Source organism: Mesocricetus auratus, unplaced genomic scaffold (assembly GCF_017639785.1).
Source record: "Mesocricetus auratus isolate SY011 unplaced genomic scaffold, BCM_Maur_2.0 Super-Scaffold_100676, whole genome shotgun sequence".
NCBI classification, from domain to species: Eukaryota; Metazoa; Chordata; class Mammalia; order Rodentia; family Cricetidae; genus Mesocricetus; species Mesocricetus auratus.
The window spans coordinates 58,945,371-58,968,547 of NW_024429266.1; the positions used below are offsets into that span (position 1 = coordinate 58,945,371).

General features: G+C 44.1%; 1 protein-coding gene across 1 annotated transcript; it reads right to left on the minus strand.

Moving 5' to 3' along the window:
• LOC101827610 (ferritin-1, chloroplastic-like) lies at positions 1 to 23,177 on the minus strand. Its single transcript, XM_040737041.1, is given in 5 exon segments — positions 1 to 162; positions 164 to 597; positions 11,531 to 11,679; positions 21,538 to 21,610; positions 22,964 to 23,177. Coding segments are annotated over 5 exon segments (1,032 nt in total).

A 23,177-nucleotide genomic window follows, 5' to 3' on the forward strand; every position in this document is an offset into this window, starting at 1 on the left:
TTAGCTCTCATCACTGTGTCCCAGGGATTGATTGTCAAAGAGATATTCTGCCATGCCTGTTTCAGGGGCTCTCGCCTTGCGCAAGCTAGTCACGTGATCACCGAGTTCTTTGATTGATTTCACCTGCCCATTCAGGCAATGCGAATCAATGAAATGACACGGGGCGGGGGTCATTTTTGTCAGTAGCCAGTTTGTGCAGTTCCAGTAGTGACTGATTCACACTCTTTTCCAAGGGCAGTGCACACGCCATTGCGTTCAGCCCGCTCTCCCAGTCATCACGGTCTGGTTTCTTGATATCCTGCAGGAAGATCCGGCCACCTCCTCGTTGGTTCTGCAGCTTCCTCAGTTTCTCAGCGTGCTCCCTCTACTCATGAGTTTGGTGGAGAAAGTATTTGGTAAAGTTCCTCAGAGCCACGTCATCCCGGTGAAAGAAGCAAGACATAGACAGACGTAGGAACCTGTACAGTTCCAGGCTGATCTGGGGGTTGATGGCAGCCCCGGAGTCTTGGCGGTAGCTCTGGGCACTTGCGAGGGAGACATAGCTCTGGGCACTTGCAAGGGAGACGCGGTGGTCAGGGCTGGGGTGGTCATGGCGGGCTCAGTGGCAACGCTGGAGCAGTGGAACAACGAGGTTGCAGAGGGTTCTGTCCTGGAGCCACAGTCTGGGGTCAGAGGGGTCGAGCGCGGGTTCCAATTCAAGCACTGCTGAAGCAGGAAACTGCAGCGATTCTAGACGAGAATGTCTAGCCCAGATTGTTTTCTTTTTTTTTTTTAATTTAAAAAAATTTTATTATTTATTTTTAAGTTTAGATTTAGATTAGAAACAAGGTTGCTTCACAAATCAGTTCCAGGTCCCTCTCCCTTTCCCTCCCCTCCTCCCGTGCTTTCCCCCCAACCCCCCCAATATCCCCTCATTTCCCCAGGGAGGGTGAGGCCCTCCATGGGGGTGTCCATAGTCTGTCATTTCATATAGGGCAGGGCCTAGACCCTCCCCCAAGAGTTCAGGGTGAGAGTGCATCTCACATTGTTGGATGGGAGTCCAAAGTCCATGTGTATACTCGGGATGAATACTGATCTACTGCCCAAGGCTCAATAGATTACCTAGGCCTCCTCACTGACACCCACATTCAGGGGGTCTTGATCAGTCCCATGCTGGATTCCCAGGCATTAGCCTGGGATTCAAGAGTTAACCCTTGTCATGTCAGTTGTTTCTGGGGGTTAAACCAGCCCAGTCTTAATCCCTTTGGTCATCAGTCCTCACTCTGTTACTGGCTTTCTTGAGTTCAGCTCAGTGCTTAGCCGTGGGAGTCTGCCTATTCTTCCATCAGCCACGGAATGAAGTTTCTGTTTCCCAGACTCCCTGTCCATGGGATTGTAGGCTGGCACTCCCCAGATCCATGTCTAAACACTAACAACAATTTCTGCTGGAGAGGATGTGTTAAAAGGGGAACACCCCTCCATTGCTGGTGGGAGTGCCAACTTGTTCAGCCACTTTGGAAATCAGTATGGAGATTCCTCAGAAAAATGGGAATAAACCTACCACAAGACCCAGCAATTCCACTCTTAGGCATATATCCAAAAGATGCCCATTCATACAACAAGGATGTCTGTTCCACTATGTTCATAGCAGCATTATTTGTAATAGCCAGAACTTGGAAGCAACCTAGATGCCCGTCAACCGAAGAGAGGATAGAGAAAATGTGGTACATTTACACAATGGAGTACTATTCAGCAGAAAAAAACAATGGAATCCTGAGATTTGCAGGCAAATGGATGACACTAGAAGGAAACCATCCTGAGTGAGGTAACCCAGTCACAAAAAGAGAAACATGGCATGTACTCTCTCAGACCGTTTTCTTATACACCCCAGGACCTCCATCTCAGGAGTGGCACCACTCATGATGGACTGGGCCCTTCCACATCCATTATCAGTCAAGAGACTGCTCCCGAAGGCTTGCTTATAGGCCCATCGGATGGTGGAGGCATTTTCTCAGTTGAGGCTCATTTTCCTCAGATGACTCCAGATGGCGTGAAGCCAGCAAAACTAACAGACAAACATGCACGATATCATGGTGTATATGCCGATCAATAAAAAACAGTGCTCAAACGGTGAGAACAGATGCCAGCATCAGCAGGTAGACCACAGATGATCTTCACCAGCCACCCTCCTCCGCCTTACCGATTAAGGGTAGGGTCCATCCTCTGAGCCCCAGTCTCACTTCACCAGCAGACCCAGAACTATTACACTCACAGGAATTGATGTGTTCTTCTGTGGATGGAGAAGCAAAGTTTTAATGAGACAGTAATTTTAACACACTGAAGGCTGTTTCTTCATAAAACTCTAATATCCAAGATAAGTAAGGTTTCTAACAAGTTACATTAGGAAATCTGCACAGAGTTCTTAATGAAGTGGCAAAGATAATTATAGACTTCTAATTAACTACTTAATTGCTATAAATTAGTAAATCTCCCGGCTTGGCTAGCTTTTACTGAGTTTTGTTACCAAAAAAAAATTTAAAAACCCACAACACTCTCTTCAACTTTTTTATTATACTGTCAGTATAATTAACCATTTCCTTACACTACTGACCCTTTAAAACAGGCATTTAATTATTCTTATTTATTATCTATTATTTTCAGTCATCAAAAAAAGTAATGGCTTCAGCAGGCAACTTAGCAGCAGCTTAGCTTACTACTTGGATCTATGTAAATTATGGAATATTGAGACATAGGGCCTTGAGACTAATGCAGCCTATTTCTTAAATAGATGGGAAACCATCTCTAACTCTATTACCAGGAAAGGGAAATTATCAGCTAATACTTTATGATACATTCCAAGCCTTGTTATGCATTAATGCATTTTTCTCATTATCGTCTCCTCATTATAAGAGAGATAAGTGCAATTGTAACAGGACAATTGCCACCTGCAATTAAGCCAGTGATGGGGAAAACGTTAAGAATCCAAAGCAACCTTTAGAGTACTGAGAAAGGTTAGTCAATGGGCACCAAGTCACAGTGAGAGAAAAGAAAAGTTCTTCAGTGCTCTTGACCAGCAAACTATGTCCAAAGTGGAGAGGAAGGAGCCTGGGGATTTCACGATAAAGAAAGGGTGAATGTTTGAGGAGAGAGATGTGTTTATTACTTGATATTTGCATGTCTCTAAACATAATGTGGTCCTCCATAAATATGTGCTGCCTTAGGGTGTCTGTTGCTGTGGTAAAAACATCTATGAACTAGGAACTCACAGAGACTGAGGCAACACGCATGGGTTTGTTCGACCTTTGCACACATCTTACATTTTCCTGCTTAGTGTTTGGGATGACTGTTCTTGGTTGTCAACTAGACGACACCTGGAATTAACTAGAATCCAAAAACTGAGGGGCACACATGTGAGGGATGTTTACTTAATTTGAAGTAGAAGATAGATCCATTTCTCGTTTGGATTGGTGGGGAGTCTGGATCTCTGAGGTGGGAAGATCCACCTCTAATCTGGGCCACACCTGCTGGAAGCCTGTCTAAGGACATGGAAGAAGGGAGTTCTTGCTCTTCTCCTGTTTGCTGTAACCTTGCTAGTGTCACTGGTGTTAGGGCTCATTTCTTCAGGATTTTGCCATCTACTGAAAGCCAGCTAGCTATAAGTTCTGTTATTTTAGAGAACCCCAATACAGTGTTTCTATGGGATTTCTGAGTGTATGAAGGAGTGGGTCTCTGATTCTTGTGCCTTCTCTTGAGCTCTTTTCCTTCTGTTTGTTTTGTCCAACTCTTATCTTGTATCTTATTGCATTATGTTATATTTTATTATTATCCCTTAAAAGCCTGCTTATTTCTAATGAGAGACAGAAAGGGAGTGGGCTCAGATAGAAAGGGAGGTGGGGAGGAACTGGGAGGAGCAGAGGGAGGGGAAACCATAATCAGAACATATGTGAGAAAAAAATCCATTTTCAATAAGAGGAACACAAAGCAAAACACAATGAGCAAAGATTCACAGGGAGGAAAGAGCTCATTTCACCCTACAGTTTGTAGTTAAACATCCAGGGACATCAGACAGGGACTCGAGGCAGTGTTTGGAGGGAAAAACTGAAGTAGTACCATGGAGGGACACTGCTTACTGGTTTGCCTTTGACACCTCGCTCAGCTTGCTGTATATACACTCCAGGACCATCTACCCCAGGATGACCCTATCCTCAGTGAGCTGGACCCTCCCGCTTCAACCACTAAAATAAGCCCCTATAGGCTTGCCTACAGGCCAGTCAGGTAGAGGGTATTTTCTCAATTGATGTTCTCTCTTCCCAAATGACTTTAGCCTGTGTCAAGTTGATGTTAAAAGCCAGCCAACACATGTGTTCTCTTTTGGCCAGCTTAAAAATTAATTCACATGAAACAGTCTTTTTAACTTACTGGATTTACTCACCGAGGCTTGAAACAACATTTCATTGATCCCTTTTTGGCAACTCTGGGAAAAAAGAATTGTATGAAGACAATTTTAAATTTCAGCCCAGTGGCTTTATGGAAGGAATCAATATGTCTTTCACATGTAGTACACTATCAGTACTAGACACTGTTGTGTGGGTGTTCCTCCTTGGCCTCACAAATGTTTACTGTTTACAAGCACAGCTTCTGTTGGCTCCTACTTGGATTTATTATTTTATTTAATAACTGTTATTGCTTGAATGATGCCCCTGGATGTCACAGGGATGCTGTGAGACTGCTGTCAGTCCCAGCAGTATGAGTATGAAGGAGACCTGAGTACTTCCAGGGGAGGGAAAGTGGCTGACTTACAAAGAAAATGCAAAACTTGAAACAACAAAGTAGCTCACTGGACAGAGGGATGGGCACACAGGACTCACAAGCTGAGTTCCATTCCCAGATTCCCACAAAATGACAGGAGAGAGCTGATACCCTACAGTTGTCCTCTGACTTCCACATGTGCAACACCACACACACACACACACACACACACACACACACACACACACACACACACACACACACACGCACACATAAATAAATCTATTTTAGATTTGTTTGTAAAGATTTATCTGTGGTGCTCATAAGAATGGAATCAAGGAGGCCATAGCAGAAAAGGAATATCAATACTATTTATTCTTCATGCCCTGGGTGGACCTGGCAAGTCACTGGATTCTTTTGGTCTCAATTTCATTAGCTACTCATTGTCCCCACGTATGGTGGGCTGAACAGTTTGCATAAATAGTGTGCACATATCCCTGTGGAGGTTTGTGCTTGATTAGGTTTTAAATTAACATTACTAACCAGCGCAGCGTGCCTATCAATATCTGAGATGAAATAATACTTTCTTCTAAAAGTTAAGTAGAGGCAACTTCTAAAAATGTTCTCAGTGAGAGGAAAAGGGAGGAACAAGCTGGTGGGATGGGGGTACATCCTTTCCAGCATTGCTCTGGCAGGTCTTCCTAGCTAAATTCTGCTAGACTGAATCTCAGTCACTGGATTCAATGACTGACAATGTCTCCACACTGAGTCAGTGGCTGACGCTGGCATTTATGCTGAGCCAGAGGTTGAAGATTTCTCCAGTACCAAGCTCTATGACTCTCTCGGCAAAGTACTGGGTACATTCATTACTGCCACAGATGTCCTTCCAGATATTGCTTTCATCTGAACACTCTGCCATGTTACCCAAGGCACTTCTCCAGCCCCGGTCTTGACCATGTAATCCCAGGATGGCTTGTCAGTCTGCCCTGAGCATACTACTTAAGTTGCCGGTACATCACCAACATTAAATTCATGTCAATTGAAGGCTGAGAGCAGATTCTAGATTTTTCAACTCTCATTCAGTTCTTTATCTCCTGAGGTTCACAGAGAGAAGCCAAGTTGAGCCATGTCCAATCCAGTGAACTCTCTTAATGCTGCCACCTCAGTGTGGGACTTGCTGCAAATGAAGGAGGTTCTTTCCAGTGGGAAGTTTCCTCATGTCCATCCTTCTGGAAGACTCAGAGAACACACAGGCCATGGGCTTAGGTGTCTTTCACCAATTTTTAATGTGTAAAATGTGCTTCCCCCCTCTGTTTTTAGATTTATTTTTATTTTTAATTGTGTGTGTGTGTGTGTGTGTGTGTGCGTGTGCACATGTACACTCAAGGATGCATCAATACAGGTGCCCTTGGAGCCTAGAGGCATCATTTCCTTTGGAGCTGGAGTTACAGGCAGTTGTGAGTTACCTGACATCGGTGTTGGAAACCAACCTTGGGTCCTCTACAATAGCAGCACATGCTTTTAACTGATGAGACATCTCTCCAGTTCATTATTATTATTATTATTTTATTTTTTGAACTCAAGGAATCCATGCCTTATGCCTACGAAAGTCATGTAAATTCCTCAAATAAAATATCTACTCAAAGTATAGTAGGTGTTATGAATGCATAAAGCTTTAGAATAGCTCCCAAAATTATCTTTAAAGATGAAGAAACTGGGCTTGGGAATGCTAAATTATGCTGAAGTCTCATGCCAGGAATAAACCGGCAGTTTACACTTAAAACTATCTGACTCCGCAGTTCTCTCCACTATTAAATGTGGTGTTGTATATAGTGAAGTTAGACTGTCCTTAGACTTATAAACCTCTCCACAGCATGCAATGAAGGGAGGGAGCAGGTAAGGAGAGCTGGCTTCAAAGGGAGGCTGACCCCAGTCTGGTCCACATTTCCCTTCTTTTGGGTGTTGAGGCAGAACAATGCCCCCACCCATCCTCATTACAGACAGAGATGCTCAGGCCCTAACCCTTTGTTTGATCTAAGATTTATCCTCTGCTTGGCAACAAGGAACTAAGGCAGCAAATGGAATTAAGGTTGATCGTCAAATACCCTGAAAATAAGAATGTCTGTATTTTCCTGGACCTTTTATGTGGGCTGAATGTGATCACAAGAGTCCTTCACAGTGAGGAAAAGAGGGAAAAGAGTCAGTCGACAAGAGAGTAGTGTGACGGGGCTGGGCTCATGTGGTCCGTTTTGAAGATGAAAGATTTCAAGCCAGTGAAGGCTGACACCTCTAGAATCTGTAAAATTCAACAGGCAGGCTATGCCTGTGATCAGCAGAGGGAATTTGCATGTGAGATCCATCTATCCATTCATCCATTTATTTATTCATTCAAAGATGATGAAAGGCTCAATAGTATTTATTACATTTACTTTACTAATTTAATAGTTTCATACATTTACATCATTTCTACTCCCCATTCCTCCTTCCAGTTCCTCTTGTGTTTCACCCCACTCCCTCTCAAATCCATGACCTTTTCTTAATTATTGTTGCTACACAGACACCCCCACACCCACAGACTTATACATATATGTATATAAACACAATCTGCTGAGTTCCTTTAGTGCTACTCATGTGTGTACATGTTTTAAGCTGGCCATTGGTATTCAGTAACCTATCAGGGGGCTCGTCCCTGGGAAGAATGGTTCTTCCTCTTTTAGATAATTGCCAAATAGCTCTTCATTTAGGACTGAGGCCTTCTGAGATGTTCGCTAACAATATTGGGATATCAGCTAGTGTTGTCATCGTGCAGACTTTGTTTATGCCACTCTATTGCTAAAATTTCATGGATTCATCTCCCTGTCATATAAAAGACTATCTCCTCCAGTTGTGTTTGGTTCTATCCTAGGTCTCTGGGCCATCAAGCTTCTGAGTTCTGGCCCTGGGTAGTGACAGGCATGGACTCCTTCTTATGGCATGGGTCTCAGGCAGGACCAGTCATTGGTTGGCCACTCCCACAGTCTCTGTGCCACCCTTAGCCCAGCACATCCCATAGTCAGGACAGTCTGTATGTTGAAGATTATGTGGCTGGGTTGGTATCCCAGTCGTTTCACTGGAAGTCTTGCCTGGTCATAGGAGATGACCAGTTCAGGATACGTATCTACCATTGCCAGGAGTCTTAGGTGGAGTGTTGTGGGATATTTGTATACTGTGTGAAGATGTATTTCTGTGATTGGTGTAATAAAAAGCTGAACAGACAATAGCTAGGCAGGAGATATAGGTGGGGCTTTGGCAGACAGAGAGAGCTCTGGGAAGAAGGCAGAGTTACCAGCCAGATGAAGAGGAAGTAGCTTGAGCAGTATGGAGAGATAAGGTAACGAGCCATGCAACAGAATGTAAAGGCTTAACTTAAGTTATAAGAGCCTAAGCCAAGGTCTAGCTTTCATAATTAATAATAAGCCTCCATGTCATTATTCGGGAGCTGGCTGTTGGACAGAAAAAGACTCATTTCACTGGAGTCATCCTTGTACATTCCTGGGAGTTTCCCTTGCATCTGGTTTCTATTTGGCCCCCAAATGACCCCCCTTTTTAGTAGGTCCTTTTAGTACTATCCCTCTACCCCACCCCATTTTATTCCTCATGTTCCCATCCACATCCAATGTAATGATGTCTAATTGTATTCTGCTATACTCATAGATTGGTGCCTAGTTTAATAGTAATAAAGAGGCTTCATTCAGCAACTGGGGGAAACAGATGCAGAGACACACAGTCAAACATCAGTCAGAACTCGGGGAATCTTGCTGAAGAGAGGGTAGAAGGACATCCCAAGAAAATCACAGAAATCAGCTAACCTGGGCTCATAGAGACTCACAGAAATTGAACTGACAACCAGGTAGCCTGCATGGGACTGATCTAGGCCTTCTGCATATATGTGACAGTAGTAAAGCTCGGTCTTCTTGTGGGAGCAGGGGCTGTCTCTGACTCCTTTACTTACTTTTGAGACCCTTCGCTCCCACTGGGTTGCCTTGTCTAGCCTTAATACAGAAAGAGGTGCTTAGTCTTACTGCAACTTGATATGCCATATTTTGTTGATATCCATGGGAGGCCTGCCTTTTTCTTAATAGAAATGGAGGAGGAGTAGATCTCATTGATGGTGCCCTTGTCCTCTGGCTCTTACACTCTTTCCACCTTCCTTTCTGTGTTGTTCCCTGACCTTTAGGCATGGGGGTTGTGTTGTAGATGTATCAATTGGGAGTGGGCACCCCACCGTCAGTTGTTCTGCTTTGGCCAGTTGTGGGCTTTTGTGGTGGTCTCCATCTGCTGTAAAAACAAGCTTCTCAATGAGTGATGAGAGCTGTCCTTATCTGTGGGTATAAGGATACATATTTAGGATGCAGTTTAAAAAGTACACTGATTTAGGAGAGTGTCAATAGTTGGTTCTCTTCAAGGATCCATGACTGTACCAGCCATAGGTAGGGGTCTGGGTTTAAAGCACCAGGCATGAATTCTCTCTTATTGAGTGGAACTTAGGTACAATTAGCACCTATTAGTTACCCCCAAGATATAAGTGCCACTAACACATTCATTAGAATATCTTACCATGCTGGTCATTGAGATTATTTTCCTAGACATCTTACAGAGAACCTTCAGATGCTATGAGAGCTCATCCCCAGGGAGGAGGCTGCCAGGTCAACTCCATCTCTATTTTTTCAAGGCCAGTGTCTGAAGTATGTGATGTCTTCAGCAATAAGTTCTTACCAATGTCCTAGAAGGTAAACAGGGCCACCATCAATAGTATCTCTTGTTTTGGGATTCCCATTACCAACAAAAGCTCCATGTCTGGTACTGTTTTGTTTTTTCTTTAATTATTGGCATAGTGGTATAACATTATTTAAATTATTTATATATGTACACACATATGTGTAATTAAACACAAAATAATTCACTTCCATATTCTTTTCAAACATCCCTAGTATTATTTATTCCTTCCTCTTTTCTCTCTTTATCTCTGCATTTCCCTCTCTTCATCCACCCCGTTTTGCTTATACCATTTCCTGCTTTATGTCACCTGTGTCCTACTTACCATCCCAGTCTCTGGTGGCCCTTCTCCTGGCCGCCCCCTCCCCATGGGCCCCTCTTACTTCCCTGGTTTCTGCGGTTGGTGAGACCCATTTAGAATGACATCTACATCCTAGAACAGTAGGATCATAAGAGTGTGTTGTTTCTATCCACTTCGTTGGCAGTAATTGATACAGCAGCAGGATGAGCCTGGGTTTAGGATGCCTGTTTATGATGGCATGGTAGTCGTGCCCTCACAGCTGAAAAAGCAAAACTTAACACATCCATAAGTTAAATTATAACAAAAAGAGAAAAGCTATCCCCAGGCCTCAGTTATTGACCCACTAGGTGGCAGTGTAGTGTAAGCAGCTTTTCCCAGCTTCTGGCTCTCCTGCAGCTGCTGAAAAATGCTTCACAGCTGCTTCCAAGGCAGGGGAAAGAAATCAGTTCTGTTAGGGCAGCCAGTGTGGGGAGCAGGGCCAATCCAGACTCAGATCAGAGCAGGCGAGGCCTAGGAAGGCTGAGCATGTGTGTATCAGTACTTTGTACTAGCTGTAGGATTCTGCCAAGATGCCTCAGGTCTGTAAGACTGGTTCCCACATATATAATGCATAAGAATATTAACATCTTGCATGAAGTGGTGCTATGAAGATATGTAATTATAAAATATGGGACAGAATGTGCAGGAAATTGATTCTTTTTCTCCCTTTCTTTGCCTGGGGGGAAAGAAATAGAATTTGTTTTGAATCTGAAGTTTCATCTCTAGAAATGCTTGTGATAAAATAAGGAGTTTTAGAATGTAAGAGCATGTGGTATTTTTTTTTCTTTACTGTGCTTTGGTTTTTCTAGGACCTTCCCAAGAACTGCCATAGCCTCCCCTCCTGTTGTCTGGTGTTCTTTTCCTCATGTCTCCATTACAATCGTAGTTCATTTCCCTTGAGAGTAATGCTCAACTTTCACGGAGGTCTGAAGTCCTAGGCCAGCAGTTATGATCTTGACGTAGGCTGGAGCTCACAATGGGTACATCAAGGCTCCTCTTCTGCTTGCAGCAAGCTGTAATTCAGTTTGTGGGCACACAAAAGAGTGCTACCCAAATAGAAGAGTTCATTATTTTAGAGTGAAATAGTGACTGCAGAAGATGCAGCCACCCAGAAAGTACACATGTGCTCACTTTGACAAATAGATCCTTGCAGCCATAATTAAGCCCAGATCCCGAGTTAAGGCTACTCTGAATGATCTAAGTGGACCGTCATATAGAGGCAGGCTGTAAATGGTGACTGTAGATTCTAGAAGACGTGGTCACTTGTCAGAACAAGGCTAATTACAATTTAGAAGGATCCTGTTTGACTTTGGTCCATTCCTTCCTAAATATTCATATATCTCTTTGTTATATGAACTTTACATTTCTGGAAACTATAGGTCAAAACCTTAAAGCCCCGCCCAGGGGTGGGGAGCCCATATCTGTTTTCTACAATGCAGTAATTTCTACCCTTGGTGTAGTGCTTAAATTCCATGTTCAAGTCCTTTCCAAGTGACTTAGTTAGGGTTCTATTGCTGTGCTATATGTCATGGCCAGAGGCCACATGAGGAGGACAGAGTTTATTTTACTTATACTTCCTCCTGAAACATCTTGTCTTCTGGCTGCTACCAATATAACTCAAGGCAACCAGGGAAGTTCTCTAAATAAGGTCGCCTACTCAGGTGATCCTAATTTGTGGTAAGTTAACACGAAAACCAACAACCGTACCAAGTGTCTTTCTCCCTTGTGTTCGCTTCCAAGCTGGGGCGTTCTTATGTCCTCTTTTGATGGATGGCTGTTTGCTCAACACTCCTACCTTCACGGAGAGCTCTAAAACTACCACATTCTGAATCATGGCCGTGCTGAGTTCACTGGGTCTGTGGAAGCAGTGTATATGGAAAGCTTACATTCTGTTTTCCCAAACATTCGACTTATGGACCAAGTTATTTAAGAATGCATGCTTTGAGAGCTGTGTCTTGGTAAAGAACCAGGAGACCATGTTTGGGGTGTATCAAAGTACTGCTAGGATAGGTGCACTCTGGGACTCAGCTAGACTCCCTCCCTTCATCTTCAGACCCAGGCTGTACTTCAGAGTACTTGGCACAGTCATCACTACCAAGAGGAGGAGTGTCCACACTGAGAGTGTTGTTCACTCCATGGAGGCATGGACCTAGGGGAAAATTCCATGGGAGTTTTGGGGAACAGTCTAGGGATAGTTAGATAAGGAACAATGAGGTCTGGACACCTGGATTATTGTTTGGGAGTGAATGAAGCTGCCTCTGTAGGCATGTCCACTGGTCCCCTAGTAGCCTTATCCCATTGTGAAGGGCGTGACTGAATGAGAATGGGATGAAACTTCATGGATGAGTCTAAGGGCAGCACTGCCCAGGATTTCATTAGAGCCTGGAGTCCCTATATAGGGAACTCTGTGACAAATGACAGACAAGTGGCATTGTTCCTCCAGTCAAGTTGTATAGTTCCGTCCAGCCTTTTAAGATTACTGCTATTCAGTGCTTCTTTGTAGACCCAAGACCTCAAGACCTCCAATTCCAGAGCACATAATGTCAAATATAGCCCCTTTCCAAGGGACTTTGCCGTATTTTATTTGAAATCATTGTGCATTTGAGGTGAAGAAATGCATTTGTGAATGATGGAATTTCGAGACACAGTGGAAACTTTCATGTTACATTTTCAATTTTTTTGCTAGCATTTTGATAACAAATGCCCTCAAAACAGTAGCTTAAGGAAGTTCTCACTGAAGACTTGTGGGACAAGGTGTTGACATGTTAGCCGATACATGCGTCATCTGAAGTCTTGGGGAGGGCTCTTCCCTCTCACTTCCAGCTTGGGGAGGGCTCTTCCCTCTCACTTCCAGCTTGGGGAGGGCTCTTCCCTCTCACTTCCAGCTTGGGGAGGGCTCTTCCCTCTCACTTCCAGCTTGGGGAGGGCTCTTCCCTCTCACTTCCAGCTTGGGGAGGGCTCTTCCCTCTCACTTCCAGCTTGGGGAGGGCTCTTCCCTCTCACTTCCAGCTTGGGGAGGGCTCTTCCCTCTCACTTCCAGCTTGGGGAGGGCTCTTCCCTCTCACTTCCAGCTTGGGGAGGGCTCTTCCCTCTCACTTCCAGCTTGGGGAGGGCTCTTCCCTCTCACTTCCAGCTTGGGGAGGGCTCTTCCCTCTCACTTCCAGCTTGGGGAGGGCTCTTCCCTCTCACTTCCAGCTTGGGGAGGGCTCTTCCCTCTCACTTCCAGCTTGGGGAGGGCTCTTCCCTCTCACTTCCAGCTTGGGGAGGGCTCTTCCCTCTCACTTCCAGCTTGGGGAGGGCTCTTCCCTCTCACTTCCAGCTTGGGGAGGGCTCTTCCCTCTCACTTCCAGCTTGGGGAGGGCTCTTCCCTCTCACTTCCAGCTTGGGGAGGGCTCTTCCCTCTCACTTCCAGCTTGGGGAGGGCTCTTCCCTCTCACTTCCAGCTTGGGGAGGGCTCTTCCCTCTCACTTCCAGCTTGGGGAGGGCTCTTCCCTCTCACTTCCAGCTTGGGGAGGGCTCTTCCCTCTCACTTCCAGCTTGGGGAGGGCTCTTCCCTCTCACTTCCAGCTTGGGGAGGGCTCTTCCCTCTCACTTCCAGCTTGGGGAGGGCTCTTCCCTCTCACTTCCAGCTTGGGGAGGGCTCTTCCCTCTCACTTCCAGCTTGGGGAGGGCTCTTCCCTCTCACTTCCAGCTTGGGGAGGGCTCTTCCCTCTCACTTCCAGCTTGGGGAGGGCTCTTCCCTCTCACTTCCAGCTTGGGGAGGGCTCTTCCCTCTCACTTCCAGCTTGGGGAGGGCTCTTCCCTCTCACTTCCAGCTTGGGGAGGGCTCTTCCCTCTCACTTCCAGCTTGGGGAGGGCTCTTCCCTCTCACTTCCAGCTTGGGGAGGGCTCTTCCCTCTCACTTCCAGCTTGGGGAGGGCTCTTCCCTCTCACTTCCAGCTTGGGGAGGGCTCTTCCCTCTCACTTCCAGCTTGGGGAGGGCTCTTCCCTCTCACTTCCAGCTTGGGGAGGGCTCTTCCCTCTCACTTCCAGCTTGGGGAGGGCTCTTCCCTCTCACTTCCAGCTTGGGGAGGGCTCTTCCCTCTCACTTCCAGCTTGGGGAGGGCTCTTCCCTCTCACTTCCAGCTTGGGGAGGGCTCTTCCCTCTCACTTCCAGCTTGGGGAGGGCTCTTCCCTCTCACTTCCAGCTTGGGGAGGGCTCTTCCCTCTCACTTCCAGCTTCTGGTAGCTTCTGTTCCCTGGTCTTTGGCTGCATGACTGCACATCTCTATCTCCACCTTTGGGTTTTTTGTTTGCTTGGTTTTCGAGACAGGGTTTCTCTGTATCACTTTGGAGGCTGTCCTGGACTCTCTTTGTAGACCAGGCTGGCCTCAAACTCCACCTGCATCTGCCTCCTGAGTGCTGGGATTAATGGTGTGCACCACCAATGCCCAGCCTTCTATCTCCATCTTGACCTGACCTTCTTGTAATTATCCTTGTTCTGACTAGTGACCATGTGACCGTGTCTTCCTAGAACTCTTGAGATGTGGTAGAATGAGATGTGGAATAGAGCCATGGGATGGAGCACACTCAAAAGCATCAGTTGTCTCAAGAACTGAAGCAAACATTTACCCATGCTGAGCACTTCCCGCACACAATCCTGTGTGATGGGAACGTCTGTGGAATTCTTACGATGAGAGGACAGTTGGACATTCAGAAGGGGCTGTTGACCTGAGCTACCCATTTTAAGTCCCAGAGTTGGACATGAGAATCTGAAATATCAGTTTGGGTTGACTCAGACTGAAACTTCGGTGACATGATACAAGAAGAGTTATTGTTGGTTTAAAAAGAAAGATTTATCCTGATGTTTTAAATTATGTGTCTGTGTGTGACTGTGTGTCTGTGTGTAGGTATGCCCAGATGAGGTGTGGAGACTAAAGACATTAGGTCCCCATGGAGCTGGACTTGCAAGTGGTTTGTGAGCTGCCCCACCTGGGTGCTAAGAATAGAACTCAGGTCCCCTACAAGAGCCATGCATTCCTGTAACCACTGAGCTATCTCTGTAGACCACTTACTGGTCTTGACTATCAGAGCACTTCATGAGCAAAAGGTGAATGTTTCAAGGTGGAAGTTATGAAAGTTTATTAGAACAATATGAAAACAATAGGAAATAACATACAGTAAATAAAATAACATACAATGATGCTTTTACTGGCAGACTCTGTTAGATTTTGCTCTTTCTTTTCTAATATCTAGAGAAATTCCTGGCCTTTAGGAATGATGGTGAGAATGGATTTATTTTTGTTAGCTCAGAATTCCTTACTTATCCTTGGAACAGAACCTGTTTATTTCCTCTGTGGATAGTTTCCCTCTAGGAGCCCTTACATGCTGGCTAGGGAGACTGCTCTCTGGTACCTCGATCTTTATTGATGTTGTGGAATATTTTTTACTTCCTAGCCATGGTCACCAAAGCTTACTTTTTATGTGATAAGATACCAAGCATTTCCAACCAAAGGCTTGTGCACTTGATGAAGGCTGTAAAAGGCCAGCCTGCTTGCTGTGGGTACTAACCAACCAGGCAAGCTGGGGTTCCTTCTCATGCCCACCTTCTGCCTGGACCTCCTGTGTTTCCTCCGTGTTCCATCAGTTGACTCTTGTTCTTCTCAGTGCTGAGGCACTGGGGAGGCTTTCAAGAGCCATGACCCCTCAACCTTCTACCTTTTGGCATGCAAGGAGAGACTTTTCAATCAGGTCATAGCTAAATATTGATTCTCTATTAAATAGAAATATGATTATCATTTCATTTCCTGTGTCATGCTATTAGACATCCTCTCTGGCTGCAGCAGTCCTAGTGCTATGATTTCTACCGTTCCTCAAAGAGGAAGCTCACAACATAGCATCTAAGGAGAAAAGGGCAAGATAGGCAGACTGTAGACCCCTGGACAGGACTTCTGCACCTTGATGAAAATTGACAATTTTGAGTCCACTTTTCAGGCACCAACCCAGCGAGACATTTCTTGAGAGATTATCAGTTGCTTGAGCAAAGATAGCAACGGTGAATGTAGAACTCTGAAAAGGCAGGTGGCACACTAAACATCAGAGTCACAAAGGAGAGCTGTCCTTTCCCTGGAATGGCTCTGCTCACGAACGCTCGGCAGTGTTCAGAACAGGATGAGGCACTGGGCATCCAGGTGAAGCACAGGCAACTGTGTCATCAATTCGCCATCACTGTAACAAAATGACTGAAATAATCAAATGCAGAGAGAAGAGGCTTATGATGGCTCGTAATCAATTGATGCTGTTGCTTTGGCCATGTGGTAAGGCAACATGTGCTGGTGAGAACACATACTGAAATGAAGTCATCCACCCAAAAAAGAGAACCCAGGATCCCACATTCCCTTGGAGGCACACCCTCAATGACATAGAACTATCACTAGGACTGGCTTTCTTTCTTTCTTTCTTTCTTTCTTTCTTTCTTTCTTTCTTTCTTTCTTTCTTTCTTTCTTTTTCTTTCTCTCTCTCCCTCTCCCTCCCTCCCTCCCTCTCTATCTCTCTCTTTCTTTCTCTCTCTCTCCCTTCCTTCCTTTCTTTTTTCCTTTTTAAAAAATTTAAATTAGAAACAATCTTGTTTTACATGTCAATCCCAGTTCCCTCTCCCTCCCCTCCTCCCCTGCCCCCCTACTGGCCCCCTATCCCGTGTCCCCTTTATGCCCTCCAGGGAGGGTGAGGCCTTCCATAGGGATCTTCAAAGTCTGTCGTATCATTTGGAGCAGGGCCTAGTCTCTCCCCCATGTATCTAGACTGAGAAAGTATCCCTCTGTGTGGAATGGGCTCCCAAAGTCCATTCATGTACTAGGGATAAATACTGATCCACTACCAGAGGACCCATAGATTGCCCAGGCCTTCTAACTGACATCCATGTTCAGAGAGTCTAGGTCAGTCCTATGCTGGTTTCCCAGCTATCAGTCTGGGATCCATGAGCTCCCTCTTGTTCAGGTCAGCTGTTTCTTTGGGTTTCTCCAGCCTGGTCTTGACTCCTTTGCTCATCACTGCACCCTCTCTGCAACTGAATTCCAGGAGTTCATCTCAGTGTTTAGCTGTGGGTGTCTGCTTCCATCAGCTACTGGATGAAGGCTCTAGGATGACATATAAGATAGTCATCAATCTCATTATCAGAGAAGGGCATTTAATGTATCCTTTCCACTATAGCTTAGATTGTTAGTTGGGGTCATCCTTGTAGATCTCTGGACATTTCCCTAGTGCCAGATTTCTCTTTAAACCTATAATGGCTCCCTCTATCATGGTATCTCTTTTCTTGCTCTCCTCTATTCTGACTCAAACTTTCTGTTCCCTCATGTCCTCTTCTCCCCTTCTCTTTCCCCTGACTCACTCCTGCCCTGCCCCCATGCTCCCAATTTGCTCTGGAGATCTTGTAGGTCTATTTCCCAATATCATCTCTCGATTGACCTTCATGTATAGACCTCTTGGGGCCTTTGGACCTTTGGACATCCAATCAGAAAAAAGGTATGTCCCAGCAGCTGGACCTTCGCCAGGGGTCTGTCTCACAGCAGTATCTGAGCTGATGTGGCCTCTGCTCTGAGCATCCCAGCCTCATATCTTTGCCTAGTCTCTCATCTCCTGATCTTTCCAATCATTCTATTCCCTTCACACAGAAAACCAGGAGAACATTTAGCTCAGTACAAAGAATTTTTCTAATACTGTTGCCCAAAAATAGGACAGACTTTCCTCCAGAAGCAGTCTCCACCATGCATCTCCGAGGAGTCCCAGATGAGGCTTGATAACCTGTTGTGAGGTAATTGGAAAGAGGATTAAAACCCCACAATTAAGAAAATAAGCATTGGACTATAAATATTTAAGTTGAAAGTCTCTAAGTAGATATTTTATTTTGATTGGCTGGTAGTTTCTGGAGCTGAATGGCCTAGTTTTAAAGGCTGTCCTGCTACCCAGGACTGTGTCAAGCTTGCTTGTCCTTACTCCTCTACAGAATTCACTGATCTTACCTGGGAAATATGGGCAGCAATTGTGTGCTGGTTAAGTGCTATTTCCAGCAATGTGTGAGGACTGAGCCAGTCGGAAAGCATAAGCCTTTCATTATGGATCATCAACCAAAATAGGAAGCACTTGAAAAAGGCTAACAGTTACTGTTGTTATTTGGACCCCACAGCCCATGTTTCCTTCACAATAAATATAGAGTTACGGTTTGGTGAGCAAGCATAAGCTCATAGGTGAGCATAGGCTCAGGGATGTGAGCACTTGGACCCCAGTTGGTGGCCCTGTTTAGGAGGTTATGGAATCTTGACGAGGAGCCTTACTGGAGGAAGTATGTCACTGAGTGCAGGTTTTAAGGGTTAACAGCTTCACCCCACTTCCTGTTCCTGCTTACATGAAAGTGTGATCTGCCTTCTTCCTGCTCCGGCCACCAAGCCACACATTACGTAGTGGACTCCGTGCCATTGAAAACATAAGACAAAAGAAACCATTTCTTCTTTATGTTGCTTTTGGTCATCATAACAATAGGAATGTAACTTATACAGATGGCATGAACCATCTGAATTTTTCTCGAAAAAGAAATACGATATCTAGAGTATTTACCATGGTACATCTTTGCCTTTTCCTTTTAAATGTATGTAGTCATGGCTATGAGCTGCCCTCTTAGAACAGCTTTTTCTATATCCCAAAGTCCCTGGAAAGTTATATTTTCATTCTAATTTGATCCCAGGATATATCTTTATCGATGTTTTAATTGCTCACCCACTTTTTAAAGTGTATTGTTTAGTCTCCATGCATTTGTCTAATCTCTATTGACTTTTACTTGTATTCCACTGTGATTTGATCAAAGATAAATCACTTTGATTTTGGTATTCACGAAGACTTGCTTTATGGTCTAAAATATGATATACTTTATAGAGAGTTCTATAGGCTGCTGCAAATTTTGGGTAGATGTCCATTATATTTATTTGACCTCTGTAAGTGATTGAAATTCACTTCACCCAATCAGAATGGCTATCATGAAGTAAGCAAAAGACAGTGCTGGCCAGGATGTGGTAAGGCTGAACGCTTATACACTGTGGATATGAATGTAAATTAGTGCAGGACTATGTCAGTCAGTATATACCAGAGTTTGTCAAACAATTCCAATCAGAACTTGCATGTGCTCCAGCTTTTCCTTTCCTGGGTATACACTGGAAGGAAACAAAGCCAGCATGTACCAACATCCAGCACAACACTATTCATATTGCCCTAGACTAGAACATAGGCTGGTTGTTCATTGACAGATGAATGGGTGAGCAAACTATGGTACATATACATGGACAGGTGTTATCCTGCCACAAAGGAGAATTAGATTATGTCGTCTGCAGAAGAAACAAATGTAACTGGAAATCTTCCACTGAGTGACATCAGCCAGGTTGAGAAGGATAAACATCCTGTTTTTTTTCACGTGAAGAATCTCCATTGTTTCTGTTTAAAAAAGATATGAAAGTTGAACTAAAAGAGGGCAATTTGAGAAGAGAAAGTGATCAGTGAAGGGGGTGGTAATGGGCAGTGAATATGCCTGAAAGTTCCACAATGACCTCCTTTATTGTATACAATTCAAATACTAATAAGACAGAATAAGAAAAGAAAGCTATTTTGTATAATTTATACTCTTTAATACAGTTTCTTCAACAAAAGAGATTTAAAATATTAAGTTAAAAATAAAATTAAGGTTCTGTGATTGAATGGCTGACCAATTGCCAAATATCAAAAGGATGTTTTCCAGTGTGCTCTCTGGGAACAGACACCAATAAGTTAAGTTTGTACATAAAATTAAGTATGCACACATTCCATCTAATACACAGGTGATGGGTGAGGGAGGTAGAAAGGAAGGTAGACATGAGAACACAATGAAAACCAAAGCATGCAAATCCCATGTACAGGAGAGATGAGAGAAAAATTGTATCACACCTCATCTTGTATGGAGTATATTTATTAATTCCCACCATAATTGTATTTAATATTCATTTTGAAAAATTTGGAGTTTTCATGTTGAAGGTCAGAAAGTATTTTAAAAATAACTGTGTGGTTTTTAGGCTGTATTCCACAAACTATGAATGTTTCTCAGTCTAATCAGCTATGCTGTTCTGTCAGAATCTAGACGTATGTGAATTGTTTTTCCCTGTGAATTATATTTTAGATGGTATTTCTTGACATTGTCAATGCAAATGTTTCTAATATGCATTATTTAACATCTCCCTTTTATCCCAGTTTTGAAATTCTAAGAGAGAAGCTGTGGTCTCTTGGTTTTCAGTTTCTATGAGCTGGAAGTGAGGTCTACCTCTGAACAGTTTATTTTTGTTTTCTAAATGAGCAATTTTTTTTCATACCCTGTCTTAATGAGCACTGTCTGGAGTCAGGTTTATCGAAGACACAATGGAAATCTAAGATTTCATTCTCAGTTTCCAGATTCACATGCTCTAGTTAAGGTGGGTGAAGAAAAGGGAAGTATGAAATATGTCTACAAAATAGTTAAGGAAGAGCATAACATTTATCTGTTTGCCATCAGGCCCTGGGTGAGGAGGTCACTTTGGAGAGAAGAGGAGAGCTGTATTCTTAGGGACTGATGCTGTGTTTGTAAGTGCTGGTTCATGATGTCTGTTCTCACTTTCTCACCGATGTGGCACAGGAACACACATCTCTTCCATCTACACAATGGCCATGATCATGATGATGTCTCCCCTTGTTGGTGACTGAAGGAGCTAGAGACAAAGTGTGGACAAGTCTGCCATGTTTCAGTTAGTTACTAACTGTGGCTTTGCTGTGTCTATTCCTGACATGCAATTATGCAAGGACCCAAAAGGTGTGGTAGTTTGAATAAGAGTGGCCCCACAGGCTCATATATCTGAATGTTTAATCACAAGGGAACAGAACTCTTTGACACTATTAGAGGGTTTAGGAGGTGTGGACTTGTTGGAAGAAGTACGTCACTGGGGGTGGGGTGGCCTTTTAGGTTCCAAAAGCCCAACCCAGAGCCAGTGTTACTTTCTCTCTCTTCCTGTAGAACAGGATGTAGAACTTTCTGCTCCTTCTCCAGCACCATGTCTCCTTGTGTGCTGCCATGTTCCCTGCCATGATGATAATGGACTGGCCTTTGGAACTGTATTTCAGCATTTTCTTGATAAGAGTTGCTTTGGTCATGGTGTCTCTTCACAGTCAGAGAAGAGTGGCTAAGACAGATGGGTTGGATTTAGAGACATTCTCTGAGATTTGGAATCTGATCCTGTTTCTCCTGTGGAGGGAAAGGAGTAAATCACAGCAACAGAAGTTCCATACCCACAGTGACAAAGGCTAGGGACATTTGGGGGAAAAACTTTATTATGCAATTATAAAGGGATAGTTGGTATGAACTGTTGCTGCTTAGGACTTGGAACATATAATTTTGGTCACTTACATAAATTTGTTCATAGAACATTAGAAACAAAAAATGAATATTTGTTTTAAATGGGAAATATAGTAATTAGTCAAATTACTTTTGGTTATCATGGATGCTCCCTACAAATTCCCAACTGGGAAATGCAGTAATATGGGATTTTTTCCCCTGTCAATACCTATTTTGCTAAGGTTAGACCTTCTCCTTGAGTCTAAACTTCCATTCCCACCCTAACTGTGGTGAGGAAGTGTGAGCAGGCAGATGATGAGTGACAGATACTGACCAGGAGCCCCAGTGTTTAGCTCACCTAGCATCTGGGTGACATGGAGAATGAACATCCAAATTCACAGGTGACTGACCACACCCTAGGAAGATGATCACTATGAACACAGAAAGGAGAATCAAGAGAGAACCCAAATCTGTATTTTCCATCCCCTTTGGGTGGCAGGACCCAACCCACCATCTTCCTTGATATGGACAGCCTGGGGAAGGATTTTAATTCCTAAACAGGAAATTTTCTTCTCATGTAATGCTTCTCTACTCTAGTGGCAATCACACTTCACAATGAGCTAATAGGATCCAAGTTCAACTACTTCATCCACAACGGTGTAAGTATAAAGACAGCATCAGACTAGTAAAGATAAGCTACACTTTGCTAAGACAGGCGCCTGTGTTCGGTCATGCCATCAGTGCCACTTCTATTTCACAGACAACCGGCATAGTGATATCTGTCACCACATGGCTCATAGTAGGTGAAGCTGAGACCTGAGCCAAGGCACCAGAATATTTTTTCTTCATTCTTTCGAGATTTCAAATTGTTTCTTTTCTTCCCCACACCAAGCTTTCACAGTATGACCCTTCCCCCATTCCAGAGTTGACTTCCTCAGTTTATCAGTTTATCAGGGAGACCACCCCCTCACAAAATCAGAAGACTGCTATGTCCAAAATGCCAGAAGGGAAAGGGGGAGGTGGGGGCAGGAAGGGGAAAAGGGGAAAAAGGGGGAGAAGGAAGGCATGGTGCATGTTTGAAGAGCAGGTGGTGAGTTCCTTTTAGAAATACAAAATAGAGGTTTCTGAGTTCCCGAGGGAGGAGGGGGGCACAGCCTCTTGGGACTGGCCCTAGGAATTCAAATTTGAGTGTCAGCACAGGAGGTAATAGAACCAATCACCAGGTAATTCTGCTCCTGTATAATTGCATAATTAAAGTAATGATACCTCGGCTTCACTTAGTGCTTTATCACTTCAAAACTCTTTACATACATTGCTATATTTAATCACCTATAATATTTTTTAATTTAGGTGATATTGAACCTGCTCCATGTTATAAAAATATTTTAATGTGTTTTTATTCCAGAGATGAGAGAACACGATATGAGAACCAATCCCAGCCTTGCTGTACAGATAAAGAGACTAAGATTCATAAAGTTTTTGTAACTTGCCCAGCAAGTGTTTAAGCTCCATTCTCCCGGGGTTGTCTGCTTACATAGCTAGTTTCCTTACACCTGTGAATGAGAATTCCTAGACAGAAGCTGTGTCTGCCAAGGCTGATTGATCGATTACAATTTCAGTGATAAAGAGAAGTTGGAAAGTTGCAGGTCCAGAGCTGAAGGACATTTTATCTTGGGCCATCTTTAATCACCTAAGTAACCCTTCCTTGCCTACCTCTTTGTCAGGCTAATATCCTGTGTCTAACAGCTAACAATCTTTTACAAACTATTAACTTAGCCAGCTACAAGCTTCTGTCCCAAAGGTGAGACTGCTATGAGGTAGCATCAGTCTGTAGTCGAGTTGTCGTCTCTGCTTTGCTGTGATCACAGCTCCGCTGTATCCATCGATGTAGGCCAACCATCTTGATTGATGGCTTCCTCTGTTCTTCAAAACTTTATGAAATTGCTTCCATATCGGAGCCTGGGATTCTGAATAACCGAAATCTGTGTTCCAGGCCAT